Source organism: Schistocerca piceifrons, chromosome 2 (genome assembly GCF_021461385.2).
Source record: "Schistocerca piceifrons isolate TAMUIC-IGC-003096 chromosome 2, iqSchPice1.1, whole genome shotgun sequence".
In the NCBI taxonomy this organism is placed as follows: Eukaryota; Metazoa; Arthropoda; class Insecta; order Orthoptera; family Acrididae; genus Schistocerca; species Schistocerca piceifrons.
This window is the reverse complement of record NC_060139.1, coordinates 435,901,955-435,924,831: the sequence shown is the minus strand read 5'-3', so window position 1 is coordinate 435,924,831 and position 22,877 is coordinate 435,901,955. Positions and strand designations below refer to the sequence as shown.

Genomic DNA, 22,877 nt, shown 5'->3' with positions numbered 1-22,877 from the left:
ACAACTTAGATAAATGTGCATTCTGGAGTACAATAGTTGTCGTTAGTCAAAATTTGTATCCAAATTGGTGGAATGAAGTGAAAGAAGATCTAGGTAGGAAATGTAATTTTGACAGTAATGTATTTTGTATTCCTTAACAAGTGATGTTAGTTGTGCTATGGAACCCATTCAGTGTGTTCCATCTTTACTCAACAACATGAGTAACCAAAGTAATGCTATGATACCAGTAAAGTTGGTAAAACCCTGCAAAAACAGTGTGGATGTAGCATTTGATGAAATTGAAAGTGATCTCTCCCCCGCATGGGGCCTCCTGGCCAACAATGTCATACGATCATCTCATCTCTCTCTCTTACATGAAGTGTCTAATAACAGAGATGATGATTCAGAATTTGGATGTCCTTACATTAAGAATAAGATTGATTGGTGGGAAGGAAACTGTTTGATTGATACAGGTAGGCCAATTTGTGAGATATCTGAACAATTTAGAGACAAAATTAAATACAGAAAGAAGTTTGTGGAAACGCTTGTTGTAGGTGTAAAGATAAGAAGAGCTACAGATCAGCAAACCAAATTGGTAAAATCTCAGGTACTATAACCATTTAATATAGAAGGCAAAACCTTTGAACATGGATGCTTAGTGATCCCTAGTCTGAAAGAAAATATAATTCTTGGTATGGATTGGATAGTGAAAGTTGAGGCTTGTTTTGGATGGAATGCTAAGGAATTGTTTATTTTGGAACCTAAAAGTAATACTTACATCAAAACTAATTTCTGTGTTATAAACTGTGGGGAAAGTTGTAACTATTTGCAAAACATTGTGAACCAAGGTGAGTACCAGGGGATGACAATATAGATTTTGATGAGACTGAGGACCGGATTTTGAAAATGTAATAGATTCTAAAGTAAAGGAAGATACGACTCTTAATGAGGAACAGTTTATGAATTTGTTACTGGAATTTTGAAATGCGTTAATTGAAAAACCAGGGAAAGTGAATGGCTATCAGTGCATGCTTTACCTTAAAGATCATCAAACTTTCTTTCTCAAGCCATGTAATATACCATTTTCAAAAAGGAAAGATGTAGAGAAAGAAATTCAGAAAATGGAAACATGGATAATTGAGTGCTTACAATAATCCTCTAGTTGTGGTAAGTAACAGAAATGGTGGAGTAAGAATTGTTTTGCACTCTAGACAGCTTAATAAATTTCTTATCAGAGAGAATGACCATCCTGAGAACATGAATGACATATTACACAAATTTGATTATGTAAAATACAGGAGTAGTTTGGACTTGACTTCTGGATTTCACCAGATCCCACTTGAAATTAATTCTAGAAAGTCTACAGCATTTTGTGTGGAGGTAACTGTTTTCAATATTGTGTGGTGCTATTTGGGCTAAATTTATCTGTAGCTGAATTCATAAGAGCTCTGGATTCCATCTTGAGAAGTGAAGTGAGTTCAAAATTAATTATGTATGTTTGTGACATTATGGTCACTGAAAAAACTTAGGAACAACATTTGGATCTGTTAAAAGATGTGTTTTCAAAATTAGAATCAGGAGACATCGCTTTGAAAATAGGCAATGGTAAATTTAATGTGAAAGAAGTTAAATTTTTAGGACATGTTATATCTGAAAAAGGAGTTACATGAGATAAAGAGAAGCTTGATGCTATTGCTAACTTTCCTGCTCCTCACAACAAAAAACAGCTTACATAATTTTTTGGGTTAAATAGATTTTATAGATAATTTCGTAGCAGCCATTGAATGCTCCATGGTTGTGTGAACTTTTGAAGAAGAATACCATTTGGGATTGGAATCAGGAGTGTGAGGCAGCTTTCGATGGGATCAAACGACAGTTGTGTCAAAGACTAATGTTGTTCACACCAGATTTGTCTCTTCCTTTTTGTATTATAACAGACAGTAGTGATGTTGGATTGGGTGCTCATTTATTTCAGGAGGTTGAAGTTTATGGTGTTATAGAACATAGATCTCTTGCATTTGCTAGTAGAGTATTGCAGAAACATGAAAAGACATACACTGTAACTGAGAAAAAGCTTCTGACTGTACATTGGGCATTCAACAAATTTAAAAATTACTTACTAGGTCACAAAGTCATCATCTATACTGATCATAAAGCATTGTTTTATCTTCAGGAGTGTAAAGTGTACCATAACAGAATTACTCATTGGCATTGTTTTTGCAGCAATTCAATTATCAAATCAGATACATTAAGGGCACAGACAATGTAGTTGCTGATGTTTTGTCTAGGCTACCATCAGGAACTGATTTACCAACCAAATTTGGAGAAGGAGAGAAAGAGTTTTAAATTAGGTACTTAAAAGAGGTGTGGAAGATGAAAAAGAGATCTTGAAAATTTGCGAAGACATCTGAAGGTATCAAAACCATGATCAAAATTGGAAAGTGGTTAAGAGCATGTTGGGTAAGAAAGGGGGAGAAAACACAGAACAGTATTATAAGGTACACAAGGGTATTTTATTCAGGAGACATAAGACTGGCTCAGAGGATTGGAAACTATGGGTTGGAACAGTGTATTGATAGTTTAATTACTTACATGCATGATAGTTCTGTCATTTTGGATCACACAAAAGATTCAGGAAAACATCTATTTTTATAACACAGGAAGGAGACTCAAGAAGAAGATTGCTAGCTGTGACAGATGTCAAAGAGTGAAGGTAAGTAGCCAAACAAGTAGAGGCCAAATGCAAAACATATTACCTAATAGTAACTTAGATCTCATGTCTGTGGATGTTTATGGACCCTTACTCAACTCTAAGAATGGATTTTGTTATGTCTTTATGGTGGTTGATATATTTCCGAAGTTCATAAAGCTGTTTCCTCTCAAGAAGCCTACCAGTAAGGAAATCACCTCTATGAAACTTCCTGACAGATTAAAACTGTGTGCCCGACCGAGACTCGAACTCGGGACCTTTGCCTTTCGCGGGCAAGTGCTCTACCATCTGAGCTACCGAAGCACGACTCACGCCCGGTACTCACAGCCCCACTTCTGCCAGTATCTCGCCTCCTACCTTCCAAACTTTACAGAAGCTCTCCTGCGAACCTTGCAGAACTAGCACTCCTGAAAGAAAGGATATAGCAGAGACATAGCTTAGCCACAGCCTGGGGGATGTTTCCAGAATGAGATTTTCACTCTGCAGCGGAGTGTGCGCTGATATGAAACTTCCTGACAGATTAAAACTGTGTGCCCGACCGAGACTCGAACTCGGGACCTTTGCCTTTCGCGGGCAAGTGCTCTACCATCTGAGCTACCGAAGCACGACTCACGCCCGGTACTCACAGCCTTACTTCTGCCAGTATCTCGCCTCCTACCTTCCAAACCTTACAGAAGCTCTCCTGCGAACCTTGCAGAACTAGCACTCCTGAAAGAAAGGATATAGCGGAGACATGGCTTAGCCACAGCCTGGGGGATGTTTCCAGAATGAGATTTTCACTCTGCAGCGGAGTGTGCGCTGATATGAAACTTCCTGACAGATTAAAACTGTGTGCCCGACCGAGACTCGAACTCGGGACCTTTGCCTTTCGCGGGCAAGTGCTCTACCATCTGAGCTACCGAAGCACGACTCACGCCCGGTACTCACAGCCCCACTTCTGCCAGTATCTCGCCTCCTACCTTCCAAACTTTACAGAAGCTCTCCTGCGAACCTTGCAGAACTAGCACTCCTGAAAGAAAGGATATAGCGGAGACATGGCTTAGCCACAGCCTGGGGGATGTTTCCAGAATGAGATTTTCATTCTGCAGCGGAGTGTGCGCTGATATGAAACTTCCTGACAGATTAAAACTGTGTGCCCGACCGAGACTCGAACTCGGGACCTTTGCCTTTCGCGGGCAAGTGCTCTACCATCTGAGCTACCGAAGCACGACTCATGCCCGGTACTCACAGCCTTACTTCTGCCAGTATCTCGCCTCCTACCTTCCAAACCTTACAGAAGCTCTCCTGCGAACCTTGCAGAACTAGCACTCCTGAAAGGTTCGCAGGAGAGCTTCTGTAAGGTTTGGAAGGTAGGAGGCGAGATACTGGCAGAAGTAAGGCTGTGAGTACCGGGCGTGAGTCGTGCTTCGATAGCACAGATGGTAGAGCACTTGCCCGCGAAAGGCAAAGGTCCCGAGTTCGAGTCTCGGTCGGGCACACAGTTTTAATCTGTCAGGAAGTTTCATATCAGCGCACACTCCGCTGCAGAGTGAAAATCTCATTCTGGAAACATCCCCCAGGCTGTGGCTAAGCCATGTCTCCGCTATATCCTTTCTTTCAGGAGTGCTAGTTCTGCAAGGTTCGCAGGAGAGCTTCTGTAAAGTTTGGAAGGTAGGAGGCGAGATACTGGCAGAAGTGGGGCTGTGAGTACCGGGCGTGAGTCGTGCTTCGGTAGCTCAGATGGTAGAGCACTTGCCCGCGAAAGGCAAAGGTCCCGAGTTCGAGTCTCGGTCGGGCACACAGTTTTAATCTGTCAGGAAGTTTCATATCAGCGCACACTCCGCTGCAGAGTGAAAATCTCATTCTGGAAACATCCCCCAGGCTGTGGCTAAGCCATGTCTCCGCTATATCCTTTCTTTCAGGAGTGCTAGTTCTGCAAGGTTCGCAGGAGAGCTTCTGTAAGGTTTGGAAGGTAGGAGGCGAGATACTGGCAGAAGTAAGGCTGTGAGTACCGGGCGTGAGTCGTGCTTCGGTAGCTCAGATGGTAGAGCACTTGCCCGCGAAAGGCAAAGGTCCCGAGTTCGAGTCTCGGTCGGGCACACAGTTTTAATCTGTCAGGAAGTTTCATATCAGCACACACTCCGCTGCAGAGTGAAAATCTCATTCTGGAAACATCCCCCAGGCTGTGGCTAAGCCATGTCTCCGCTATATCCTTTCTTTCAGGAGTGCTAGTTCTGCAAGGTTCGCAGGAGAGCTTCTGTAAAGTTTGGAAGGTAGGAGGCGAGATACTGGCAGAAGTGGGGCTGTGAGTACCGGGCGTGAGTCGTGCTTCGGTAGCTCAGATGGTAGAGCACTTGCCCGCGAAAGGCAAAGGTCCCGAGTTCGAGTCTCGGTCGGGCACACAGTTTTAATCTGTCAGGAAGTTTCATATCAGCGCACACTCCGCTGCAGAGTGAAAATCTCAAATCACCTCTATGTTTGAAAGCACGTATTTTCATCATGTGGGTATTCCTAAAACAATTTTATCTGATAATGGTTCACAGTTTACATCACAAGCTTGGAAAGATTTTGTTGATCACACAAAAATAAGGCATATTCTGACCTCGGTGTACCCTCTTTCAAGTAACCCTGCAGAAAGATATATGAGAGATTGGAAGACTGTTTAGAACACATTGTAGTAAGAATTATACCAGTTGGATTGATTATGTCAGTGATTTTGAGGATATTATGAACAGCTTACAACACTCCTCAACAGGTAGGTTTTTCTCTCTCTGAAATCATGTTTAATTGCAGACAAGCTATCTTTATTTCTGAAAATGTTGAGTTTCCACCATGCAACATTCTGTCAATGCAAGAGAGGGAAGATTATGTTAGGGAGATGATGAAAAAACAGGGGATAAGAGAAAGCAGAGACATGGTGATAAAGGTAGATTTTCCAAGTTTGAAGTAGGAGATCTTGTGTTGGTGAAAATCAAAGAGAAATCTAAAGTGTTGACATCTGAGATAAAGAAATTTTTTGATATTTATTATTGAACTATTCAAAATTCATGAAAATCCACATCCTAATGCATAAAGACTTGTGTATCCTAAATCTAAGAAGTTGTCTGGATTATGCAATATCACTGAACTGAAAGTATATAGGCATGATCCATAAGTATCTAATTTTTTTTTTTTTTTCCATTGTCATGAATTTTGTATGTAAGATGACGCGATTTCTAGAGTTCTGCCTTATCCACTGACTAAGTTTAAATCTATTTTTAGACTCATAAAACTATATAATTGTGTTTTGTTTTTCTGGAATTTAGTATGTAAGATGATGTTGATTTTAAAGTTCTATCTTATCTATTGATTGGGTTAAAAATCTATGATACACTATATAATTATGTTCTGTAATAGACTTGTACTTTAAAATTTTATACATATATGCCACGAGACTAAATGAGATCTTTTTACAATTCTGAAATGGGACAATATTCATAATTTGTATTGCAAAAATTAGGAATAGTATCTGAGCATAACTGTGTGTATCACCTTATTAGTCCATTTTTTTATTTCATTTAACTCTGTTTCTTAATGTTTCATATGTGAACACTTTTCAATTGCACCTGATATAAATTCCATATAATTGACATTGAAAAACGACTAAGGAGAGCATATCTTTTGTGGTGTGAAGAAGGTAGTGAGCAGTATATTTAGGGCATAAAACAATGTTTCCAGATTTGATGTGAATGCCAGACAGGACGTTGCTTATCAGTTGGAGCGTGTGATGAGGATTCTAAGGAGGAAAATTAGTGATGTGGGTGGATACACTCCCCACACTGCTGTATGGCTGTACCCTGCTGGACTGGATGACTTACAAGAGATCGTAGGTGCTGGAGAACATACTCGAGCATCTGTCAATTGCATCTGTGTTGTGACCGATATTTGTGAATTGTTAGCCAAAACTGCTAAAGACAGTGTTATTCTGCATAACTGCATGTTTTTTCAAGTACGGGGATTGAATTTCCAATAATTATGTAACTTTAAATCAGTATGTATTTTTTTATCAATTGTGATGAATCTTCTAGGTTTTCATATACATAGGTTAGTTCGTATGGACAATTAGCAAATAGTGTGGAAGTCATTTACTAGTACAGACAATATAACAAGATGTATATATCTGATTTCATATACTGATTTTAGTTCTAAAGCTTCTGGATTGTGCCATCATTCAAAGCTATTTATGACTATGTTTACCAGAATTTATCCTGAGTATTTCAATACTGTATCTGATTGGAACTTAAGTTATGGACACACTCATGCTTAACTCTGTTTTGAGTATCCTTGGTCATCATAACTGTGTGTGTGTGTGTGTGTGTGTGTGTGTGTGTGTGTGTGTGTGTGTGTGTGTGTGTGTGTGTGTATTAAAGGAGAATGTAAAACCATTGATTGAGGCTAGATGCTTCTTACAATAACTCTTTGTATATAATTGAACTTATTGATATAATTATGAACATTATTCATTTGTTGTGTTGAAAGATTTTTTGCTGGTTTGTATATCAGGTGTGGTTTCTATTCATGGGTTGATCCCCACATCTTAAACTTAGGCTCTAATATTTTTCCATTATTTTGTCCTTTAATGAATCAATATATCTTTAAATATTATGGTTTATATGGCTGATTGATTCCTACTCATGACTGAGTATATTCTTCTGGTCTGTACCCATCATTGTGAGTTTTTTGAGTCGGCTCACTTGTTGTACACTTAGGCTCTGAAATTTTTCTCTTCTCATTTGAAGATTTGATTTTATGGAGGTAAACTTACAAATTGTAATTCCAGTGATTTACATTATTTCTGTATTTATTACTATAGTTTAGTATTGCAGTGTTGTAGTTTCAAATTTGTATTATTTGTCTTGTGATGGTATGTTCCACAGAGCTGAAAATCTGAATGCCATATTCTAACAATACGAGAGAATGAAAGTTGCTACTCTCCATATAGCGGAGATGCTGAGTCGCGATAGACACAACAAAAAGATTCACACAATCATAGCTTTTGGCCATTAATGCCTTTCTCCACACACACACACACACACACACACACACACACACACACACACACACACACACAAAGCGTAACTTGCACACACATCTGCAGTCTCAGAGAGCTGAACCTACACTGTGAGCAGCAGCACCAGTGCATGATGGGAGTGTCGACTGGGTGGCGGTAAGGAGGAGGCTGGGGTGGGGAGGGGGAGGGATAGTATGGTGGGATTGGTGGACAGTGATTGTTACGGTTTAGATGGAGGGTAGGAGAGAAGGTGCAGAGGGGGGAGGGGGTAAGTATCAGAAACAAGAGAAATAAAAATAAAAATAAAAGAAATTAAAAGACTGGGTGTGGCGGTGAAATTATGGCTGTGTAGTGCTGGAATGGGAACATGGAGGGGGCTGGACAGGTGAGGACAGTGACTAACAAAGGTTGAGGCCAGGAGGGTTACGGAAGTGTAGGATGTATTGCAGGGAAAGTTCCCACCTGCACAATTCAGATAAGCTGGTGTTGGTGGGAAGGATCCATATGGCACAGGCTGTGAAGCAGTCATTGAGATGAGGGGTATCATGTTTGGCAGCATGTTCAGCTACAGGGTGGTCCACTTGTTTTTTGGCCACAGTTTGTCAGTGGCCGTTGATGTGGACAGACAGCTTGTTGGTTGTCATACCTACATAGAATGCAGCACAGTGGTTGCAGCTTAGCTTGTACATCACGACTGGTTTCACAGGTAGCCCTGCCTTTGATGTGATAGGTAATGTTAGTGACTGGACTGGAGTAGGTGGTGGTAGGAGGATGTATGGGACAGGTCTTGCATCTAGGACTATTACACGGGTATGAGCCATGAGGTAAGGGATTGGGAGCATGGGTTGTGTAAGGATGGAAGAGTATATTGTGTAGGTTCGGTGGATGGTGGAATACCTTGGTCGGAGGGGTGGGAAGGATAGTGGGTAGGACATTTACCATTTCAGGGCACGATGAGAGGTAATCAAAACTCTGGTGGAGAATGTAATTCAGTTGCTCAGTCCCAGATGGTACTGAGTTACAAGGGGAATGCTCCTCTGTGGCCAGACTGTGGGACTTTGGGAGGTGGTGAGAGACTGGAAAGATATGGCACCGGAGATTTGTTTTTGTACAAGGATGGGAGGATAATTACGGTCAGTGAAGGCTTCAGTGAGAACCTCAGTATATTAAGAGAGGGACTGCTCATCACTGCAGATGTGATGACCATGGATGGCTAGGCTGTACAGAAGGGACTTCTTGGTATGAAATGGGTGGCAGCTGTCGAAGTGGAGGTATTGCTGGTGGTTAGTGGGTTTGATATGGATGGAGGTACTGATGTAGCCATCTCTGAGGTGGAGGTCAACATCTAGAAAGGTGGCTTGTTGGGTTGAGTAGAACCAGGTGAAGCAAATGGGGGAGAAGTTGTTGAGGTTCTGGAGGAATGTGAATAAGGTGTCCTCACCTTCAATCCAGATAGCAAAGATGTCATCAATGAATCTGGACCAGGTGAGGGGTTTAGGATTCTGGGTTTTTAGGAAGGATTCCTCTAGATGGCCCATGAATAGGAATCCAGTCCGGTCACTAACATTATCTATCACATCAAAGGCAGGGCTACTTGTGAAACCAGTCATGTGATCTACAAGCTAAGCTGCAACCACTGTGCTGCATTCTATGTAGGCATGACAACTAACAAGCTGTCAGTCCACATCAACGGCCACTGACAAACTGTGGCCGAAAAACAAGTGGAGCACCCTGTAGCTGAACACATTGCCAAACATTATACCCCTCATCTCAATGACTGCTTCACAGCCTGTACCTTATGGATCCTTCCCACCAACACCAGCTTATCTAAATTGTGCAGGTGGGAACTTTCCCTGCAATACATCCTACACTCCTGTAACACTCCTGGCCTCAACCTTCGTTAGTCAGTGTCCTCACCCATCCAGCCCCCTCCCTGTTCCCATTCCAGCGCTACACAGTCGTAATTTCACCGCCACACCCAGTCTTTTAATTTCTTTTATTTTTATTTCTCTCATTTCTGATACTTACCCCCTCCGCACCTTCTCTCCTACCCTCCATCTAAACTGTAACAATCACTGTCCACCACTCCCACCATACTATCCCTCCCCCTCCCCACCCCACCCTCCTCCTTACCCCCACCCAGTCGCCACTCCCATCATGCACTGGTGCTGCTGCTCGCAGTGTAGTTTCAGCTCTCTGAGACTGCAGATGTGAGTGCAAGTTACGCTTGCGTGAGTGTGTGTGTGTGTGTGTGTGTGTGTGTGTGTGTGTGTGTGTGTGTGTGTGTGTGTGTGTGTGTGTGTGTGTGTGTGTGTGTGTGTGTGTGTGTGCGCGCGTGTGTGTGCATGTGTGTGCGTGTGTGTGCGTGTGTGTGCGTGCGTGTGTGTGCGTGCGTGTGCGTGCGTGTGCGTGCGTGTGTGTGTGTGTGAGTGCGCGCATGTGTGTATGTGTGTCTACTGCTGACAAAGACCTTAATGGCCGAAAGCTATGACTGTGTGAATCCTTTTATCGTGTCTATCACGACTCAGCATCTCCACTATATGGAGAGTAGCAACTTTCATTCTCTCGTATTGTTACATTCCATCCTGGATTCTCCATTTTTTGAATGCCATATTCTGATATATGTATAGATTAAGATTTGCGTAGTAATTTTTTCAATGTTTTCTGTAATAAGTTAAGTATCAGATACTTCTATACATGCATATGCTATTCTGGGCATAATTTTGTACACTGTTTGGCAAACCTCATAGTCTGTCACAAAATATTGTAAACATACTGTTTCCAAATTTTGTGAGGGGGATATTATAATGGGACACTCTTCTTTAACATAACCTTTTTTATGGAAATAATATATACCATGTATACTACCGATTCTTTTATAGGTGAACATTATATCAGCTGTTTAACTGAAAGAATTTCATGTGATTTTGAACACAATGTATTATTTTTCAGGCTATAATGTGTAAAAAGAAATTAATTTGTTAGTACTCTGTACATACAGTTACGATTGTTCTTCTTTTGGAAATGTTTGAAATTAAAAAATGTCTGGCATGCCTAAAATTCATATTATTGGTTGCACAGTTGAATGCTAATTATTAAATTTATTTCTGGATTCATTTGCAAAATAATGTTATGTCTTGGTGATGATTCTACTTTTGCCGGGAAAGTTTATGAATTCTTTTGCTTTGTAAACTCTTTGGAGTGTTGTGAGTACTGCAGAATGTAAGGAACAGTGGGAATGGCCATGATGGAATTGGACATGTTTGTATGATTGACACTAACAATGTAATGTGTGGTATTATAGAAGTGGAAATTGTAAAGATGGTGTGATATTGAAAAATGTGGGAAAAAAAATTCAAGAGTAAAAATGAAAATCCTTAAACATTATTCAAATCATCGGGAACCTACAAAATCAAAATTTCAGCCTCAAGAATGAACCCCTAGATATGACAACTGCAGTCAACAACAAGAGAAAATGAAGATAAGCAAAAAAAATTTCTTTTGTATATCTTACACACCTTTAAGCTTTTGAAACTTTTGAAGGTACAGGAAAAGTTAATGTTGATGTGTGGGAGGGAAAGAGTACATGTCCCAAGAGATAAATGCATCGTGTTTCATTACAACATAGAGTAATCTATGCACTGATGTTACCAGTTATACCAGTGGCTTTATTTGATAAGTGATTCATATTATATTTCAAATGTTTCTCACTGATGCTTGCATGATCTACAGGTAAAGGTTTACATTTACACTTGTATTTTCCAAGCTGCTGTGTACAGAGAAAATATTTCCTACCAGTATTTGTGATTTTCTGAGCTATTCCTTTTGCATACAGAACCACAGAAAAGTTGCTGTCCATTTGCCTCTAAACACTCTGCTTTCTTATTTTAATAATTCCAAAGTGAAAAACATGATAAAGGCAGTTGAACTGTTCATTAGCATTACCCAAAAGCTACACACTATTTTGTATGAGGGAAAACCACAGCCATAACTAGACTTCTTGGCTTATAACCAAATGGCCACTCTTGTAAACAATTTGTTTAACAACTGGTTTTGTAGCCTAGAAACTGCATCATCAGGTTAAATATGGTGAATCATGACAATAAATTTAAATATTGCACCTTTACTGTTATGATTCACCATATTTAATGTGACAATGTGACCTCTAGGCTATGAAACCAAGCATTGAGTAACTTATTTACAAGAGCATTTCAGCAGTTATTATTCAAGATGTTTACCCAAGAGCGTTTTGCAATAACAACACTGCCTGCCTTAAGATCCCCATTTAAGTTTCCCAAGTGTCTCCGTTAGATATAGCTTATACTGACCTATTTCTATTGCTACTTAATTCATACAACACATCCTGTCATGCCTACATGATAAAGTACTCCAAACACTGTTAGAGTATTCTAGAATTCATTGCATTAATGCCTGAATAAATAATGGCTGAATTGAACTGCATCTCCTCATGGTAATCCAGCGACAATTTTTCCCTGCAGACAACAGCAAAGCCAGTGAACAACCAGAATATGCTGCTGAATACATCTGATGAGTCATGTATGTACCATATATTGAAAAGTTTGTGATTCTATTATGCTTTCTTTGGTCACACTCATTATGTTCACACTCATTATGTTCTGTTGAAAATTCACTGTCTGGTACAACATACTCCGTTTTGTTAACCAACAATTTGTTGAGCCTATTCCATATTAGTGAAGACACTACATTTGATCATTTTTTGGTAATCAGCTTACAATATCACACAGTGACAACTGCCTTTCAGGACTCTAGGAAGACAGAATCCACTGCATTTACTATTTGCAAGATATCTTGCAGAGATAAGACAACCAGTGTTTTACACAACTGATTATTTAGCAATATCGGTCTGTAATTGTGTACATTCATTCTTTCACCATTTCATACAGATGAGTTATCTACACCCTTTCTGTCACATGGAACTATTCACAGTTTGTGGAATTCTCAATAAATGTTGTTATTGTGGTCTTCAGTCCAGAGACTGGTTTGATGCAGCCCTCGATGCCATTCTATCCTGTGCAAGCTTCTTCATCTCCAAGTAACTACTGCAACCTATGTCCTTCTGAAGCTGCTTAGTGTATTCATCTCTTGGTCTCTCTCTATGGTTTTCACCCTCCACACTGCCCTCCAATACTAAACTGGAGATCCCTTGATGTCCTACCAACTGATCCCTTCTTCTAGTCAAGTTGTGCCACAAATTCTTCTTCTCCCCAATTCTATTCAGTATCTCCTCATTAGTTACATGGTATACCCATCTAATCTTCAGCATTCTTCTGTAGCACCATATTTCAAAAGCTTCTATTCCCTTCTTGTCTAAACTAGTTACCATCCATGTTCCACTTCCATACATGGCTACACTCCATACAAATGCTTTCAGAAATGATTTTTGCCACTTAAATCTATGCTCGATGTTGACAAACATCTCTTTGTCAGAAACACTTTCCTTGCCATTGCCAGTCTACATTTTATATCCTCTCTACTTCGACCATCATCAGTTATTTAGCTCCCCAAATAGCAAACCTCATCTACTACTTTAAGTGTCTCATTTCCTAACCTAATTCCCTCTGCATCACCTGATTTAATTTGACTACATTCCATTATAGTCATTTTGCTTTTGTTGATGTTCATTTCATATTCGCCTTATAAAATACTGCCCATTCCATTCCACTCAACTGCTCTTCCAAATCCTTTGCTGTCTCTGACAGAATTACAATGTAACTGGCAAACTGCAACATTTTTATTTATTCTCCATGTATTTTAATTCCTACCTCGAATTTTTCTTTTGTTTCCTTTACTGCTTGCTCAATAACCCTGTCTCACTCCCTTCCTGACCACTGCTTCCCTGTCATGCCCCTCGATTCTTATAACTGCCATCTGGTTTCTGTACAAATTGTAAATAGCCTTTTTCTCCCTGTATTTGCTCCCTGCCACCTTCAGAATTTGAAAGAAATGATTCCAGTCAACATTGTCAAAAGCTTTCTCTAAGTCTACAAATGCTAGAAATGTAGGTTTGCCTTTCCTTAATCTATCTTCTAAGGTAAGTTGTAGGTTCAGTATTGCCTCACACGTTCCAACATTTCTACGGAATCCCAAGGTCGGCTACTACCAGTTTTTCCATTCATCTGTAAACAATTCGTGTTAATATTTTGCAGCCACGACTTATTAAACTGATAGTTCAGTAATTTTCACACCTGTCAACACCTGCTTTGGAATTATTATATCCTTCTTGAAGTCTGATAGTATTTTGCCTGTCTCATACATCTTGCTCACCAGGTGGTAGAGTTTTGTCAGGGCTGGCTCTCCCAAGGCTATCAGTAGTTCTAATGGAATGTTGTCTACTCCTAGGGCCTTGTTTCGACTCAGGTCTTTCAGTGCTCTGTCAAACTCTTCATGCAGTATCATATCTCCAATTTCATCTTCATCTACATCCTCTTCCATTTCCTTAATATCGCCCTCAAGTACATCACCCTTGTATAGACCCTCTGTTTACTCCTTCCACCTTTCTGCTTTCCCTTCTTTGCTTGGAATTGATTTTCCATCTGAGCTTTTGATATCCATACAAGAGGTTCTCTTTTCTCCAAAGGTCTCTTTAATTTTTTCTGTAGGCAATATCTGTCTTACCCCTAGTGATATACACCTCTACATCCTTACATTTGACCTCTAGCCATCCCTGCTTAGCCATTTTGATGAGCTATAAAAGGATCAAATTCAGCAGTATATTGAATAGTCCTAATTGTTTTTCAGTATAGCAAGTGCTTATTACTATATCTCTCATTTGCAAAGGTGACAGTTATTGAACACTGATATAACATTATTTTCATGCACTAATACATTTTTAAAAGTGGAATTTCATAGTTTGGCTTTCTGACTGCTGTCTTCAGTTTGAACACCAGACAGATCCGTGATAAATTGTATGGAAGGTTTCAATCCGTTCATTGACTTAACACATGGCCAGTACTTTGTAGAAGTTTGTGGCAGAGCTTTCATGTGAATCTAAAATTAGAAACTGTTTTAGACTACAAACATAGCCCTTCTTATAGATGGCTTCCTGATACATGCAGAGAAACTTCAAACAGACAGGATGTGCTTGTTGCATGTATCAAACCATCCAAAAGTATTCTGAATTTTTCTGATCTGGCATGTCCAAGCTCATATCTGCCTGGCTCAGTTTGGCACATAGTGTGAACATGGCATAGGGCAGGCTCTTCCAATGCTGCCCCAGCATGCAATGATGCTCCTGGACACCTGTCATCATGCTTATAGGCAGACAGAGGAAGGGTAGGCTACCTGCCAGGTGACCTATTGCAAGTGTTTGTGCATGCACGATCCACTTTGCCAAACCTTCCCATGTGCATTTCGCCAGCAGAGTTCAGTCATACACGCCATGACCCAGCTGCAAAACTATCCACACAAGAGCTGTTTTCCACCCCAGCCCATTTGTGCCTTTGGGTGCCCACCTGCCCACAGATGGACACTTGATCTGTAAGAGCCTAGCTTAGGGGATAGTGACTTAAGGATTTGTTTGGTAGAGCTGTTGGTACAGTGTGTTTGGCAATACATCCATATAATACTGCAGATTTTAAAAACAGATAGACACATTACCTTTGGTGTGTAAACATTGAGGTAGAGGCAGTCTTCACTGCCCACATCTTCATTGCTGAGCAAGTCGAGCTGAACACATCTACTTCCAAATTTTAGAGCATCCTTCACGCCTTTCCATGTCTGCACAGGTTTTGGTGGCTGCAATAAAGGAATTGGCTATTATTTAGCTGTGCGAGATGCAAGTAATTTGTAGTACAACTGTTATTTATCATGTATGAAATTTGTTCTTGTTATACACCAACTACCATTTCTGGGACGTGTACAAATCTTTTCAAAAAAATCAGTGTAAATAAGTCAATACTTCTGAGAGATACATCTAAGAGGAGAAACAGATTTGTACAAATGACAGCATTAATATGCAACACCAGGTATGGTAGTGTATATAGGAGAAATTTCTACAGTAGTGAATAGAAACATCCTCATCAGTAGACTTCTAGGAAAGTAAATTCAGAATATATGAATTATTCTAATTGATACAGCATCTTCATCATCTCAATAGGCAAATGTGCTACATCTATATTAGCTCTATAAATGTGTTGTTACATTAGCAACAATATTTTGCTTTAACTAAGGCTTTGAAGTTTCACTTAAAAACTGAAAAGACTATGCCTTGTTTAAATACTTTTTAATATCCCTAACAGAGTAGGTATTAAAGTCCGTGGAGAAGAAATAAAAACTTTGAGGTTCACTGATGACATTGCAATTCTGAATCTGAATCTGAAAGGACTTGGAAGAGCAGTTAAACAGAATGGACTTGGAAGAACGAACGGAATGGACAGTATCTTGAAAGGAGGATATAAGATGAACATCAACAAAAGCAAAACGAGGATAATGGAATGTAATCGAATTAAGTCAGGTGATACTGAGGGAATTAGATTAGGAAATGAGACACCTAAAGTAGTAAAGGAGTTTTGCTATTTGGGGAGCAAAATAACTGATGATGGTCGAAGTAGAGAAGATATAAAATGTAGACTGGCAATGGCAGGGAAAGCGTTTCTGAAGATGGGAAATTTGTTAACATCGAGTATTGATTTAAGTGCCAGGAAGTCGTTTCTGTAAGTACTTGTATGGAGTGTAGCCATGTATGGAAGTGAAACCTGGACGATAAATAGTTTAGACAAGAAGAGAATAGAAGCTTTCGAAATATGGTGCTACAGAAGAATGCTGAAGATTAGATGGGTAGATCACATAACTAATGAGGAGGTAGTGAATAGAATTGGGGAAAAGAGGAATTTGTGGCACAACTTGACAAGAGGAAGGGACCAGTTGGTAGGACATGTTCTGAGGCATCAAGGGATCACAAATTTAGCATTGGAGGGCAGCGTGGAGGGTAAAAATCTTAGAGGGAGACCAAGAGATGAATACACTAAGCAGATTCAGAAGGATGTAGGTTGCAGTAAGTACTGGGAGATGAAGAAGCTTGCCCAGGATGGGGTAGCATGGAGAGCTGCAGGAAACCAGTCTCAGGACTGAAGACCACAACAGCAACTATCTTCATCTATTTAAGAAGCCCAGTATATCATCACTTTAATAACTTGATGAAGATGTCTTGGCTTAGTACTTTTAGAGAACATAACTCAGATAAATAATGGATGAACAATTAAAATAGCTCAGTCTAACTAGGATGATGGTATTTTTGAGCATGTCATTGAGTTAGTGTTCTGCAAGAAAAGTGTCAGGTTTATGACAACATTCGGTTCAGTGTGGTAACAAGGAAATTTAGCTGTCTTCATATGTTGCTCAATAGTACACAGGGTGAATCACCTAAAACTTGCATTGCTAATATTGTCGAAATGGAAAGTGCTATTGAGATGTGCTTTCCACAGAATGGATTTGTAGCCAGGGTTTCATATTGTTAGTCAATTAATAGAGTGTAATAAGATGTAGAAAATGTATTTCTTATGCAAACATACACTTTTTCAATGGGACAGACCTATTGACATTAACAGACTAAAAGTAGGCTAAATTAGAATGTCAATGGTGTTTGGTGCAGGATTCTAGTGTGAGTTGTTAATGAGGTATCATATTTTGAGAAGTTCACACACTGACACTTGTACAGTACCCGGGGTGGTACACACTAAAGAACTATACAAGAGCATACACTAGTTATGTGGATTCTGACCAATAATGAGACAACTGACCACCACAGGTTGGGTTGAAAATGGTGAGCAGCAGTGGCAATACATGTTTCCAGTCTGGTATGGTATAGCTGCTGCAATGGACCAGGCTGCAGTAATACGTCGTTGTATATCATTGATTGTAGTTGGTGTGTGCTTGTAGACAGTGTCTTTCAGCTTTCCCCACAGAAATAAAGTCTACAGGCATCAAGTCCAGGGAAAGGGCTGACCAATGTATAGGTCCTCTGCATTCCATACAATGATTTGGAAACAATTTATGAAGACAGTTTGTAACACTCCATGCACTGTGGGCTGGACAGACATCATGTTGGTACCATAGGTTCCTCATAGTCTGCAGACAAATGTCTTCTAACATTCATGGAAGATGGTCTGTTAGGAGGTTGCGATACTTGTGCTCGTTCAGGGTATCCATGAAAAACAGGCTTGTGAGCTGATGGTTCACTATTTCACACAACATGTTTATACTCCATGGATGCTGATGTCCCACATGACAAATGCAACATAGATTGCCAACAGACCAACAGTGCTTGCGTTGGTGGTTTACCTGGCCATGATTGGTAAATATGACTTCATCACTACCCAAGATACATGATACATCTGGAGTATCCTGTCTTAATGCCTATGTACAGAAGTTAACATAATTCTCATAATCATTTCCATGCAGCTCCTAATGGATAGAGATGGAACCTATGTTGACGGATAATGCTCAGGACACTCGCCTGACTAATGCCACTTCCTCGTGTGATTGCACAGGAGCTAAAGTGCATATCAACTACAACAGCAGCAAGAACATTAATTATATTGTCTGGGTATTACACTACCACTTTTACACAGCTGGTTGAAAAGGCTGATAAATAATTGCTGAGATGGTTTACATTTATTGGGATGTCTTGCCATATAAACTGTACAAGAACAAACTGCATTCTTATTACACTCTCCATACACCATTAGCATATTGGGGACCCATGCACCCTATCCAGCATTGAGCTGTCTTCAGATGCTGCAGAATTGGCTTTCCCCCCCTCTTCTGTTGTCACTAGTTTCCTTCTGTTACGTTGTCTAGGTGTTACACTACCAGTTTCATATAACTGGTTGAAGTGGTTGATAAATAATTGGTGAGATAGTTGATGTCTATTTGGATATTTTGGTGCATACACAAATACACAATAGAACAATGAACTGCATTCATCCTGCACTCTACATACATCGTGAGCATGTTGGCTTTTTCTGCACTAGTAAATACCATCGTTCACTCAAGACCTACTGCTTGGACTGCCACATATTAACTGACTAGCAACTCACAATGCACTTAAAGGTACTCACAAGCAAATTGTAAGCAAACATAACAACACTGTACCTGGTAACTATGCAAGATGAATGGCACAAACAAGTGTCGATGTGGAAACTTTTCAAAATACAATATCTCATAAATAATTCACACTAAAGTCCTGCAAAAAACACCTTTCACATTGTGATTTATCCTGCTTTTAGTTTGTTAATGTCAATAGGCATTGTTCCACTTAAAAAAGTGTACGCTTGCACAAAAAATACACTTCCTAAGTATTATTACAAGCTGTTGATCAGAGCCCCTGACAAACAATCCATTCTGTAAACACTGCATGTCAAGAGTACTTTCCATTTCCACAATATTTGCAGTGCAAGTTTTACATGATAAGCCGAAACATTATGAAACTTGCCAATAGCATGTCACTCCATCTTTAGAACACAGTACAGCAGCGATTCTACACGTCATCGATTCAGACACTACTTGGTAGGTATCCTGAGGTATATGGCCCCAGATGCCTATACAAAAACCATTCAGTTCCTGTAAATTATGGGCCAATAGTTCGTGGGCGCAATGTTGGTAATGATAGTGTTAGAGACATATTCCATGAGGCTCAGACCAGATGAATATGGTGGCCAAGAACACTACTGTGCTCCTCAGACCAGTGTAACACAATTCTGGCCTTCTGAAATGGACAGTTCTCTTGCTGGAAGATGCTGTCACCATCAGAGAAGATGTCAAGCATGAAATGATGTAGCTGGCACGTGTCAAAGCCGAGAAATGTCCTAAAAACGCGGACAACCGGCGCTTCAAGCCTGTGTGTTACAGCTATCCTTTGGAGAATTTAGAAAAAGCAGATCGACATTGGTTGATGTACTCAGAGAGCAAGGATGCTGTCTTCTGCTTTTGTTACAAACTTCTTTCGTCACCCACAAAGAACGACTGGTGGCACCTTCATTCTTATTTCGAAAGTTATGGGACGTCTACCAAGCATTTGAATTCGCACAAAAAGTGGATCGTGTTTTCTAAAGAACTGAAAAATTCACGAACAGTCGACGTCCATTATCAATGCCTATGAATACTGAAAGCGAACGTTGAAAATATCTTTTTCACTGTTTAATAGCGATAATAAGTTTCCTGGGTCATCAATGTCTGCATTTGAGAGGAAGTACAGATACACTCTTTCAGCGTGGCAAAGGAAACTTCTTGAAAATCCTCGAATCACTCGGAAGGTTCGACGTTGTGATGATGTAGAACCTAAAGAGAACAAAGCAAGGAAAGAACAAGGACCATCATTATCTTGGAAAATAATTCATCTTATTGGATCATATACAGGGTGAGTCACCTAACATTACCGCTGGATATATTTCGTAAACCACATCAAATACTGACGAATCGATTCCACAGACCGAATGTGAGGAGAGGGGCTAGTGTAATTGGTTAATACAAACCATAAAAAAATGCACGGAAGTATGTTTTTTAACACAAACCTACGATTTTTTTAAATGGAACCCCGTTAGTTTTGTTAGCATATCTGAACATATAAACAATACGTAATCAGTGCCGTTTGTTGCATTGTAAAATGTTAATTACATCCGGAGATATTGTAACCTAAAGTTGACGCTTGAGTACCACTCTTCCGCTGTTCGATCGTGTGTATCGGAGAGCACCGAATTACGTAGGGATCCAAAGGGAACGGTGATGGACCTTAGGTACAGAAGAGACTGGAACAGCACATTACGTCCACATGCTAACACCTTTTCATTGGTCTTTTTCACTGACGCACACGTACATTACCATGAGGGATGAGGTACACGTACACACGTGGTTTCCGTTTTCAATTACGGAGTGGAATAGTGTGTGTCCCGACATGTCAGGCCAATAGATGTTTAATGTGGTGGCCATCATTTGCTGCACACAATTGCAATATCGGGCGTAATGAATGTCATACACGCTGCAGTGCATCTGGTGTAATGTCGCCGCAGGCTGCCACAATACGTTGTTCCATATCCTCTGGGGTTGTAGGCACATCACGGTACACTTTCTCCTTTAACGTACCCCACAGAAAGAAGTCCAGAGGTGTAAGATCAGGAGAACGGGCTGGCCAATTTATGCGTCCTCCACGTCCTATGAAACGCCCGTCGAACATCCTGTCAAGGGTCAGCCTAGTCTTAATTGCGGAATGTGCAGGTGCACCATCATGCTGATACCACATACGTCGACGCGTTTCCAGTGGGACATTTTCGAGCAACGTTGGCAGATCATTCTGTAGAAACGCGATGTATGTTGCAGCTTTTTGGGTCCCTGCAATGAAATGAGGACCAATGAGGTGGTCGCCAATGATTCCGCACCATACATTTACAGCCCACGGTCGCTGTCGCCCTATCTGTCTGAGCCAGCGAGGATTGTCCACGGACCAGTAATGCATGTTCCGTAGATTCATTGCCCCGTGGTTTGTGAAACCCGCTTCATCGGTAAACAGGTATAACTGCAACGCATTCTCTGTTAATGCCCATTGACAGAATTGCACTCGATGATTAAAGTCTTCACCATGTAATTGCTGATGTAGCGACACATGAAACGGGTGAAAGCGGTGACGATGGAGTATACGCATGACACTACTTTGACTCAGTCCACCGGCTCTCGCAATGTCCCATGTACTCATGTGTGAGTTCATGGCAACAGCAGCCAACACACCAACTGCACCCGCTTCTCCTGTGACGGACCTGTTACGGACCCGTTTGCGTGCTTCGACCATACCTGTTGCATACAGTTGGCGGTAGATGTTTTGCAATGTGCGGCACGTTGGATGCTCTCTGTCCGGGTACCGTTCTGCATACACCCTGCAGGCTTCAGCTGCATTTCGTCGACACTCGCCATAGATGATATCATCTCCGCCTTTTCAGAGTTCGAATACACCATGGTCACAGTTCCTACAACACTACACTATCACAGACGTCTGGTAACACGGTGTACTACAGTTGGTCTGCGTGCGGAGACGAAGCAGAAAAACAATAGCAGCAAGCGCTACATGCGGACACTGCGACAGCTAGACCAAACCACAACAGTGCACTACAGCCACACTCGTAAACACGGTCGTCATCGTAAACATGTTCCTGCAGATGCTGCTCGCCGACCGTGACCCGTGTTTGTTACAACACGCAACTGAACGTCGGAGGTTTCAAGCGTCAACTTTAGGTTACAATATCTCCGGATATAATTAACATTTTACAGTGCAACAAACGGCACTGATTACGTATTTGTTTATATGTTCAGATGTGCTAACAAAACTAACGTGGTTCCATTTAAAAAAACGTAAGTTTGTGTTAAAAAACATACTTCCGTGCATTTTTGTATGGCTTGTATTAAACAGTTACACTAGCCCCTCTCCTCACGTTCGGTCTGTGGAATCGGTTCGTCAGTATTTGATGTGGTTTACGAAATATATCCAGCGGTAACGTTAGGTGACTCACCCTGTATAACAATAACATTTTATTGATAATGAAGTCTGCAAAGTATAACAGTATCATTCTAGATCAAGTTGAGCAGTTGACGTTTGTGGGACGCTTTGTTCAGCAGACACGACTCGAAGTGGTATACGATGTCCGAATTCGCGAGCTTTTCCCGCTTTTTTTTTCCTACGTCCGATTCTTCAAGCGCCAGTTTCGATTCTGCCATGTCTTCCCAAGGTGCTGTTTCAACAATGTAGGGAAAGACAGATTGCTACTTACCGTAAAAAAGTCACGTCAAGTTGCAGACAGGCACAATTAAAAGATGCTTAAGTAAAGCTTTGGGTCACAGAGCCTTCATCAGTAAAAGAGAGATACACACCATTCGCACTCATGAGCAAGCACACTTCACGCACACGCGACCGCCAATTCCAGCATCTCAGGCCAGAACTACAGATACTGTTTCGATGCTCTCGACAGTGAAGAGCTTGTACGCTTTCTTCTCGTCCCCCGTTCGGGGTTGGGTGTGTTGGAGAAGTATCAGCCTAACCTGACGCTGAAGTCACGAAGCTATACTAGGGGGGATAGTCGCATCGATGCACTTACCATCCTGAGGTTTCAAATTGGAGGAGTTCGTGACGCTTGTTCG

The 22,877-nt window shown here is 40.7% G+C and overlaps 1 protein-coding gene across 1 annotated transcript in view; it reads right to left on the bottom strand.

Annotated features, from left to right (window-relative positions):
* LOC124776510 (esterase FE4-like) overlaps positions 1–22,877 on the bottom strand; it is a 182,406-nt gene that overhangs the window by 119,222 nt on the left and 40,307 nt on the right. The window contains exon 2 of the mRNA XM_047251532.1: positions 15,357–15,494. Coding sequence (XP_047107488.1) covers positions 15,357–15,494 — 138 coding nt within the window. The remainder of the gene's footprint in view (positions 1–15,356; positions 15,495–22,877) is intronic.